Source organism: Morus notabilis, unplaced genomic scaffold (assembly GCF_000414095.1).
Source record: "Morus notabilis unplaced genomic scaffold, ASM41409v2 Scaffold1499, whole genome shotgun sequence".
NCBI lineage: Eukaryota > Viridiplantae > Streptophyta > Magnoliopsida > Rosales > Moraceae > Morus > Morus notabilis.
This window is the reverse complement of record NW_010360653.1, coordinates 225,035-236,142: the sequence shown is the minus strand read 5'-3', so window position 1 is coordinate 236,142 and position 11,108 is coordinate 225,035. Positions and strand designations below refer to the sequence as shown.

The 11,108-nt window shown below is 37.3% G+C and overlaps 1 protein-coding gene across 1 annotated transcript; it reads right to left on the bottom strand.

Annotated features, from left to right (window-relative positions):
• Positions 1–389: 389 nt before the first annotated feature.
• On the bottom strand, positions 390–7,119 carry LOC21391625 (dnaJ homolog subfamily B member 1). The gene is made up of 3 exons (XM_010096942.2): positions 6,907–7,119; positions 6,351–6,766; positions 390–1,690 (listed from the first exon to the last, which is right to left on the bottom strand). Exons 1-3 carry the CDS (start codon positions 7,069–7,071, stop codon positions 1,249–1,251), a joined length of 1,023 nt encoding a protein of 340 aa, XP_010095244.1. The 5' UTR covers positions 7,072–7,119; the 3' UTR covers positions 390–1,248.
• Between the last annotated feature and the right edge of the window lie 3,989 nt (positions 7,120–11,108).

Below are 11,108 nucleotides of genomic sequence, written 5' to 3'. Positions count from 1 at the left end.
ATTTATTTTAAGTCAATTTACCCCTCAAAGTATTAATTTTACACCAAAACATCTGCAGTCATTGTGGAAATTCTATTTCTCCTACTATTATTAGTGCCTTCCTTAAAAGGAAGAGAAATCCTAAAATATTATAACTTAGTAACTCTTAAATTATTGATTATCAAGTATGTTTCATAAAAAAGTTCATATTATGACTTGCGAAATCTTTTGTGAAATTTCATCACTAGTTTCACAAAAGATAAAAATTTTTAAAAACCCGATTCCAAAGCATTTTAAAGTCTTAAAAGCAATTTTTGCAACGAACACAACACTAGAGAGATCTCAGAACAAAAAGTAAAAACCTATTTAAAAATGAAATGATCCTTTCTTATTACAACTTCAGCAACTAATGAAGCAAATGGAGTGAAGACTAAATAGCCACCAAAAATAAAATGAATAACCAGCTCAGTACCCAAATTAAGCCGTTCTTCCAGAGTTAGTTGTAACTTTCCCATCTGATAACAAATAAATTACGTCTTCTTTAAGCATGTTGGTTTACCAATTTCTTCAACCCCTTATAAAAGAGACAGTCGGTTAAACCGAAGATCACACTCAAGCCGTCTAGATCACCCTTCCCTTTTCAAGAGCAATATCAAAAACAAACATCTCATCAAAAGTCTACCTTTTCACGCATTCAAGTTGGTTACTACAATTCAGGTCTTCGAAGCTTTAAAAGTGACGAACAGAAAACAGCTGATGCCTCTTTTTGGCACGTAATTAAAGCCTACATACATTTTTCGCGTCACATAACCAAATGAGAAACCAATTAGTAATACCAACCAGAGGAGAAACCAATTAGCAATATCATGCCACCGTATCCTATCACAAGACAATCAACTGCTTCTTGTTCTTCATGGTACCTGGTTCAAAGAAGCTGTCGAGAGTCGAGGTATAATGTGTGCGAGTGAGGATGAGAGGATCTTCAATGGCCCTTTGCAACAAAATCGCATTCGTGTCATGTCAGCGCTTCTCCTACCCTCAAGAGCTCTATAACTTCTAACACTAATGAAATGTCCAAATGTATAAATGAAAAAGGAAATATGAGAAAGAGAGCATGGGAAATCAATACACAACTCCTACACAGTTGTTTCTTCAAATCATCAGACTTCACAAAGCATAATTTAACTTTCCAGAATAAATACTAAGAAACAAAACAAATGCAATCTGAGCACAAATTCAACAGACGGCAGTGAGAGCTACCACCAGTGTTTATGAAGATGTTAATAACCGCTTGATACCAGTTTTTTGCTCTGAAGTAAGCCTAGAAGGGAATTTGATGTTGAACTTGATTCTCAAATTTCCCTTTTTGGTGGGTTCTTTGGGAATAGGCATACCCTCTCCTTTAACCACCTCTTCATAGGTGGGACTGATAATAGAATTGATCGGGATGGTCAGGTTTCGTCCATCAAGGGTTGTCAACTGCACTGTGTAACCCGTAAGAGCTTCCACAAGAGATATTTTCTGGGTTAAAACGAGATCATTGCCATCCCTCTTAAAGACACCATGAGGTTTTTCATCAATGATGAAGACAAGATCTGCAGGTATGACACCTCGTTGTTCGTTTCCCTTCTCAGGAAAAGTTATTTTTGTTCCTTTCTTCCAACCTGGCCTTATTTCAATTGTTAAAATTTCCTCCACCGTGTTGGGTCTTCTGCAAAAATCATAATAAACATCATGAAACTAGGTAGAATTTGGTGTGCGTATATCTCAAGTACTTTGCACACCTCTGCAGGTAATGCATTGATCAGGAATGAATAACCACAAAGGGTGCACAGGTTGCAATCAGAACATAACAGAATACCAGCTACATAATGCTAGAGCAGCACTAAAATGGGCCTTACCACTTGCCGACTCCAAAAATTTCACTAGATGGCAACCTTTAGGATAAACTAAGACATTGCCTAGTACTATAAGTGCTCATCATGCAGCAGAAAATAGGAGGAGCTGGAATAATGCAGAGAATAACAATTTTCAGAGGACATGAGTACATTATCAATATAAAATATAAATTACTAAAATTTATGACAAGCCAAGAAAATCAAACTCAAAGTTTATCAAAAGCAGGCACTCCTTGTATAAGGTTCAATGTTCTCAACTCAGATGTCCAAGCACCCGGATATCACCCATCTGATTTTCTTCCTAGTAATTAAGCAGTTACTGTAGTGGTGGTAGTGGTGGTAGTGGACATACATGACTCGAGCAGAACATAGATTATCTTCTTTTTTTTATGGGGCAAGGAGACAAATACTTTTTACCATTTACTCTTGGTTAATATCCTTTTTAGTCAAATAACTATATTGGTCAAAAGGGTATTAATCAAGAGTAAGGGGTAAAAATCCGGACCTATGCACTCTAAGAGTAAGTTTAGCAATTTTCTCTTTTTTTATTGAAAAAAGAAAAAAAGAAAAAGCTACAACATAGATCCCAATAATTATTATACTTTAACAATACAACTCAATAACAAACTTTGGAATCAACTTTCAGTCACACACACACAACACGCCAAGTAAAAGCACCCTCAGTTTCATGGACAAGTGTTGTTTGTTAGGATTATATCGGGCAAAATAATTATTAAGTAGCAAAGGTTCATTTTCCTAGAATTCGTTCAATTTACAACCAAAAATATAGAAAAGTGGTAACAAATATCTGGTCTAGCCATGAATGTGAAAAATAATGTAGGATGAGATTTTAAGGAGTATATCCTCTAGAAAAACAGGCAATCAGGATAATCAAATAATAGAAAACAGGCAATCAGGATAATCACATAGAAACAACGTTTGAAAATTATACAAGCAGAACAAAACAAATTGTGGCATAAGAGTTTTGACATGAGATCCATTCATGTAAACATGAATCACAGTATATGTAGTCTCTATGGGCAAGCCTGATCAGAAAGAAAAATGTTTACTACTATAGCAGACACTAAAGCCAAAAATGTAGTGTAAATAGCATAATTGCACCCTCAATTTATTATTATTATTATTTTTTTATTTTTTATTTTTTTGCATTACACACCCCAAACTTTCAGCTTTAGCAAATTGCATCCAAAACTTCAGTGGCATGAAAGTCCAATAGCTGATGGACATTATCAAATTAACAGTACGGGACATGAGATTCGCACGTGACTTGATTTGAAAAATGACGGCTTTGCCTTTTATGTGTAAATTTTGTGTCTCAAACCGTTAATTTGACAACACTCACTGTTGTCAGGGGGAGGGTTGTCAGAGCTTCTTGTTGTCAGGATGCCTTTGACGTCACCGTGATGTTGCTGTGGAGGGAGAGTGAAGGCTGCTAGGGTATTCCAATCGAATGACGATTCCTTTCTTAAAAACCAACCAAACAATGGGATGGGAAATGGCTATTCCATTCCAAAGTCCATTTCCCCCATTAGCCCCACCAAACGCAACCTAAGCTTGTATTTGTTTGAGGGAAATGAAATGGAAAAGAATGGAAAAGCTTCAGTTCTTTTGTTTGGTTTGGTGTGGAATGATCAGTACCATTTATAATGGGGGACTGACTATCGCATTTCTATGTTTTAAGCATTTTTCACAAATTGCTCTTTTACAAATTTTGGCTTCTTTCTCCTTTATCTCTCATCTATAGGTCCTCGGTCTTCTCTTTCATATCTCCCCCTCTCTAATCTTTCTCTCTACTAGCCTATTCCAGTTAGTTTTGTAGGTGAATTCCACCAATATGGCACACCAGTAAATATCTTAAGTTTTGTCCTATCTTCCCCTACAATTTCCCCCTTCTCCCTCCTCTCCATCTCTCTAATCTCTCTGTTCTGAGTATGTCCACCAATGACAAAGCGCACGTGACAAACATTAGTCATCTTCATCTCCATCATAGTTGGTTTTCCAATTTCACCAGAAGCTTTGGCAAGCAATGAGATTTGGTTAGGCTCCAATCTCATATACACTCTACATTCAATAGGCAAGTGATAAGAATTCTAGGTTTAGTTATTGGAGATTTTCCTTTCATAGGCATTCGAGCTTAGATTTCCACACTGCAAATAACTAATGCAACAAGGAAATCTAAAGCTATTCACTTGGTTAATTATTGGGTTTGCCACTGAGTTTAAATTTTGTTGTCAGGGGTTGCTTCGTCATTTGTTAATTGACGGAAAACACGTTGAATGAATGAACCGGAAAGTGGAAAGGAGGTCGTTAATCGAGTTAGGAAGACTTTTTTTTTTATTTTTTGTTTCATTTTTATATTATTTTGTTGTTATAAATTATCTATCAAATTAATTACACATTCTCTTTAAGAGTAAGAATAATTTTTCAAAACCAGAATAGTTTTGTCCCATTCTATAACATTTACAGGCCTTCAAAGTTCAACCATACTAAGTTATTGATTTCTTTTTCCATGTCATTCATCTTCAAATCTCATTACCATTCGCGTTACTATTCCAATAGGTCAACCAAAAAAATGCTAAGGGCATGTTTACTAATCATTAAGAGGAAAGGAAACGGATGTGTCCGTTTCCCACCTAATTCCACTTTGGTGGAGCCTACATGTAGGGAGCGAGGAAAGGGAAAGCCAAACCTAAATCACCCCTAATTTTGTTTGCCTCTGAAGTAGAATAAACCAAAATCTTATTTTTGTAGCCTTTCTAAATTGTAACCAATAATTATATCAATGAAGACTTTTTAGTACTTGCGTTATTGAGATTATTATTTCTATTGTCAGTAAACACTAAAAAAAGAATTTGGATGGTTTTCGATTCCACTTTCCTAATAGATACTAAACAAGAGAGGTAATCAATGATCTCATTTCTTTCCTCTCCATTCCAAAACCCTTCCCTTTCCCAATTTCGGTGTCAACAACACAAAATCAATAAGATGCATCTTCGCAGCCTGAAATTGAAGAAAGCAGAGATGCTGTAACCTAAAAATATACGATAATAATTGCTATGCCGTAACCTCAAAATATACTAACCATCTTTCAAAATAATAAATGTTATCTGACTGAAGTCACTGAACATATGTTAAAGTGAGTGAAAGACATGCGACAAAACAAGGACCGGATAGTAGACACATAATTATACTTCAAAATATGGAAACAGTTAGCATACCAAAAGGCTGTACTAATCGCCACCAAGGAAATACTGGAAAAACAATGCACATATAACAACATAATACGTATCACAAACAAGAAATAGCATAAAAGACTATACCTTAGATAAGATACCTATTAAGTTGAAAGGAAAATTCTATATGACAGCAATTCGCCCAGCTATGTTATATGGTAGTGAATGTTGGGCTATCAAGAGACAACAAATATACAAGATGAGTGTGGCGGAGATGCGTATGTTAAGATGGATGAGTAGCCATACGAGGATGGATCGCATACGGAAGTTATTCGTAGTAAAGTAGGTGTAGCACCAATAGAAGATAAGGTGTGGGAAAACCGTCTGAAGTGGTACGGGCATGTACAACGTAGATCGTTAGATGCACCTGTTCGTGCTTGGGAGAACATCCAAATACCTAGTACTAGGAGAGCGCGGGGTAGACTAAGAATTACTTGGGCCGACATAGTTAGGCACGACTTTCAAGATCTAGGGCTTCCGGAGAGTCTCGTGTTTAATGGAACAGACCGGAAACGAGAAATCCATATAGCCGACCCCAATTAATTTGGGATTAAGGTTTGTATTTGTTGTTGTTGTTGTTGTTGTTGTTGTTGTATTTAAGCAGATGGTCAACAAAAGAGTTGCATCTTACAAGTTTTTGAGTTCATTGTTAACAAGGAGTAGAAATGTTTGAACCAATTTATGGCACAACACATTGGACAGGAAGCAAAGCACAACTACAAGGAATGAAGCTGTAGCTACAACAATATTGAGATGCTTAACTACAAAAGCAAAGGTGGATAGGAAGGGAAAAAAGCAATAGAAAAAAGAAGGTTATGGTTTGCACACGCACTGAGTAAAGGATAAGATAGGAAAACGAGGTACCTAAAATAAAGCGATTCATTTATATTTAGCAAAATCCAGTATGTATTGCTATTCACATAAATCTGGAATCTTTTAGCACAATGCATGAACCAATAGACATTGAAAAGCAACCCATAAAATCATTAATAAGTCAGTGAGAAACTCAAGCTACAACCGCCTAATCAGATCAAAAGCACTAGCTAATAGTTAACGTCATATTGGCCTAACCAGAGCTAGAAGAAATGTAAAAGCGTCGATCAAGAATAACCATATTCCAGACACAAATTGTACCAAATGAGAAGGCATAACACATAATGAAGAGATTCTCAAAATCAATTAAACATGAATAATGGTGATCCTAAGCTTTGATTATTACCCGCTGGAATCGGTGACATCCCTAGATATCTTCATCTTCTTGGTGGTGCCCTTATACAAATCCTCCAAAGTGCAAGGCAACGTCCTCTCAATAGCCGGAGCTTTCCTCAGCGCATTCGTCGAAGCCTCGCCGCCTCCGCCCCTAAACGACGCGAAGATGTCCTCGCCGAACATGCTCCTCGGAAACCCCGAAGCCCCAGCCCTAGAGCCTCCCATATCCCCCATACCTCCAAATCCCGAAAACCCGAAAAGCTCGGAGAATATGTCGTCCGGACTCCTCGTATTGAACCGGAACATCGTCGGACCGCCGTCCGCGCCGCCGGGAAACCCGCCGGCGCCCGGAGGCGGCACCTGCCCCTTCAATCCCTCCTCTCCGTACTGATCGTAAACCGCTCGCTTTTGCGGATCACTCAAAACCTTAAATTTTTCAAAAATTTCAGAAAAAAAAGAAAAAAAATTAAAACAATTAAGCGCAATCATTCATACCTCTTCACAAGCAAATTCTTCGCGATGAATCTGAGTTCAAATTTTTCAAAAAAAAAAAAAAAAAATCTCACATCGTATGCTTCGGAGATTTTCTTGAATTTGGACTCGGCATCTTTCTTATTGGAAGGGTTTTTATCTGGATGCCATTTCATGGCGAGCTTTCTGTAGGCTTTCTTCAAGTCATCGTCCTTGGCGTTCCTATCTACCTGAAGAATCTTGTAGTAATCCACGCCCATCCCTTTCTCTCTCTAGTTTTCTCTCTCTAAAAAGCCTTTTTTTTTTTTTTTTTTCCTTTTTTTCTTTTTTTTTTTTTTTTTTTTAGCCTTCGTCTCTGTTTCTCTTTCGTTCTTTCTCTGCGTTTGATTTCTTCTTCGGGTTATAAGTTATTTCCTGCGATAGATTCTCTCTTTGTTTTTCTGGCCGGTGAACTGGGTGTGGTGGTGAGATGTGAGTAGTGATGACTCATCTACAACGCGATGGGGGCCACTGGGCCGGGGCTTTTTGAATAATGGGCTTTTAATTTGCCTGATTCTGTGGATCGCCCCGCGTTCGACAACGACGGATCTTCTTGGCCCAAGTAACTTACTACGGTTTAATTGCGTTCAGGTTTCAGACCAAGAATTTAAATTAAGGATTTGATCAAATTATTAGGGGACAATTATAATAAATACTTTTAGGGAAAATATATGGTAGGGGAAGTACTTTGTCCCTACCGGTATGGTGAATGTTACCAACCCTTTATTCTCTTTAATGGTCCAGATCAAAAAGATGTACCAAAACAATTCGAAATTAGATCACACCCAATTATTCACAAAAGAAAAAGATTACACCTGATCTTAAAAATAAAATAAAAAAACACTATGGCCCCGTTCATTTCGCTGATTCGAGTTTAGAATTCGAGTTTTGCTATAGTAAAAAGCTCTCACAAACAATCACATCTAACTTTTTTGCTACAGTAAAAAGCTCTCACATAAAATCACATCTCAACTCGAATTAAAAACTCGAATCAACGAACTAAACGGACCCTATATGTGTCTGTTTGGTTGCGTTTTTAAAAACTTTTTCTCATTTTCCAAGAACAAAAAAATGAAAATGCTCTGGCAGCCCCATTTAGCATTGCATTTCTTGAAAAACAGAAATTGAAAACGTTTTTTACTTGTTTCCAAAAAGTGAGCAAAACTGAAAACGATTCTGCGTCGTTTTCATTTTCATTTTCCCCATCTCATTCTTGTTTCATTTTCCTTATCAGTCTTTCCCCGACTCCACCCCCCATCTCCCTCCACCCTCTCCACCCCCCTATTCTCCGATCTCCCTCCACCCCCTCGACCCCCCTCTTCTCCGATCTCCCTCAACCCCCCCTGTTCTCCGTTCTAAGCCTTGGGCTGTCGGTGGAATCGCGCAAGAATCTCCTCCCTCTTTCCTTATACTTGACGGTTTCATTTCTGCCCCTACTATCTAAAATCAACTAAGGTATGCACATTAATCTAGTGATTTAAGTGTTTAGGTTGGTATTATTTATGATTTTCTGATGATTTATGGGATTTAGGCCAGTTGTGTTCATATTTGGGTTTGTGGAGATTGTGTTGTTTGTTGTTTGTTGATAGTGCTTAGGTTTTAGTTTTCAATTTGATTGCGTTTTCAATTTTCTAGATTGTGCAGAATTGCCAAGTAAGATCATGAATTACTTGACTAAACTTAGAGAGTGATCGATTTTAGGTTTGATTTGTTTAATTGAAGAATTGTTTTAGCAAAGTTGTCATGAATTTGGGACCATTGACATGCAAAAACACTTTTCAAGCAGCATGGCAGCCAATTGGCCAGCTGCCATGCTGCTTGGAAAAATTTTAGAGGGGTTTAGAGGCCATTTGGGCCATTTTGGGGTGGCTGGGCGCACCATGCTACATGTTGTGGGCGCCCAGCATGCTGCAGCAGCCCTTGGGAGTGCACCAGTGGGGCGCTGGCAGCCCCTGTGAGCGTATGTGTGTGTATGTATTCGTATGTGTGTGTGTATTTATTCGTGTGTGTGTGTGTGTGTGTGTGACCTTCAATTGTGTTTTTTTGGATCATGACATCCATAACACAATTTTCATATTTGTGTTTTGTGATTTATTTTAATGATGAATGGAAGTGTTATTTTAAAGTAATCCAAACTCACTCATTATGTATTTTAATAGGATTGTATTGGTGTAATAGACGGTACGCACATAATGGTTGTCCCATTTGCACATCAACAGACAGTTTATAGAGGAAGAAGACATTCGTGTACTCAGAATGTAATGGCAGCGTGTAGTTTCGATATGTTATTCACTTACGTCAATACCGGATGGAAAGGATCAGCTGCTGATTCCAGAGTATTAACTGAGACTATGAGAGATCCAGAGAACCGATTCTTGGTGCCACCCAACCCAAAATATTACGTTGTGGATTCCGGTTACAGCAACACGCAAGGCTTTTTGGCACCATTTCGTGGTTAGAGGTACTATATTCAATAGTTTAGAAACGGTGGCCAACCAACGGGACCACAAGAGTTATTCAATTATTATTACTCTTCACTGCGTAATTGCATAGAGAGGTGCTTTGGGGTCTTGAAAATAAGGTTTAAAATTCTTAAGTTTATGACCAATTATTGGATGCCAAGACAATCGCTTATACTAATTGCTTGTTGTGTAATCCACAATTTAATTAAGATGCACACGCGAGATGATCCTCTATTTAGACAATATGATGTCGATTTGCCCTTAGAATATATTGAGGGAGAACAAGAATGCCAACAAGGACAACAACAAGGTATGAACACACAAGAAGCAGAAATGGTAGTCGGCGATAACGTAATCACATGGTTAGTTTTAGGAATCATCTAGCTGATCAAATGTGAGATTCGTATATACGCCAGTAATATAAGATAATATTATTCACTAAGTAAACTTTTTTTGTACTAATCATTCACTAAGTTATCTTATTTTAAATTATTTATTATTTATTCGTAATGTAATTTAATTTATCATATTAATTATTAGTGTTTTTTTTTTTAGATTCAATTATTACTTATTGAATATATTATTATTTAAAATACAATTACATGTTTTTAAAAATTAAGCCACCAAACGCAGTTTCAGTTTTTTTAAAAACTGAAAACAATTTCAGAATAAAACTACCAAACACATTTTCAGAAATGATTCTAAAATGGAAATGAAAACGTTTTCATTTTCATACAGAAAATAAAATCATTTTGGAACGAATTCCAAACGCACATTATGTTTTTAATCCGCCACCGATGAGCATGACACTAGCAAGTGTTGACAAGGACGCGACGAAAGGCTAAGTAGCGAACTCATCCCCTAACAGTGTTATGTTCGTCATCTTCGCGATTGACTCTGATTTTGCCTCATCCTTCCTCTTATTGTAACCATTCCATCGATGGGTTTGCATTGTTGACTGACTTGTGGGTTTCCATTAGAATTTGGAATCAGATTGTGGGTATAAAGAATTCGATGGTCATAAGTGTTGGTCTCCGGATCGAATCCGGATGCGGAAGTGTGGTGGTGCGGGGAAGGGCGGATCGTGTATAACAAAAATTTTCACAAAACCTTTGAGATACTCTATAGATTATATTAATTTATGCACGAATAAATTAATCTCATTAATTCATTTATTAAGAACTCAATCAGAAAAAAATACCTGGAAGCCGACTCGGATGATAACTTGAGTTCTTTGACCACGAACAGTCCTTGCTCCAATCTTTGTGTTTAGAAAACCAATGTCTTCCACGTCAATTCATATAATCCACGAAGACGTGTGTGTGGGCACACATGAGACAAAACGGGTTACAATAAACACTCGAATTTCCACAAACACCATCGCATGCACGATGTGGAATTTTTGGAGAAATTTTTTTTTTTCTTCCTTTCTCTCTTGAGAATTTCGGCCAACCTTAACCCATTATGGCTGAAAAATTGTTTCCTTCTTTCTATAGAGAAATTTCGGCCACCTCTAAAATTAGGGCAAAAATTAATTCCGAAAATTGTCTCAAAAAATGTCACCAAAAATTGTGTCCACAATTTTCTACTATTCTCTTATTTATAGAGTAGAAGTCAAACTTCTAGAATGAATCCAATCTCTATCTCCAATTTGAATTTCGAACCAAAATTCTCCTCTATCCCTTATCTCTTGTGGCCGGCCATGCTAGGGATTCCTATCCCTGTGTGTGGCGCCAATACTAGATAGGGAAGGAAGAGAAAATCATCCTTTATCCTGTAGTCCAATTTTATTTCAA

Coding starts and splice junctions, on each gene's coding strand:
- LOC21391625 (XM_010096942.2), bottom strand. CDS start 7,071: ATGGGCGTGGATTACTACAAGATTCTTCAGGTAGATAGGAACGCCAAG. Junction 6,767..6,906: donor AAATCTCCGAAGCATACGAT/GTGAGATTTTTT, acceptor GAAAAATTTAAG/GTTTTGAGTGATCCGCAAAA. Junction 1,691..6,350: donor GATGTCACCGATTCCAGCGG/GTAATAATCAAA, acceptor TGATTTTTGCAG/AAGACCCAACACGGTGGAGG.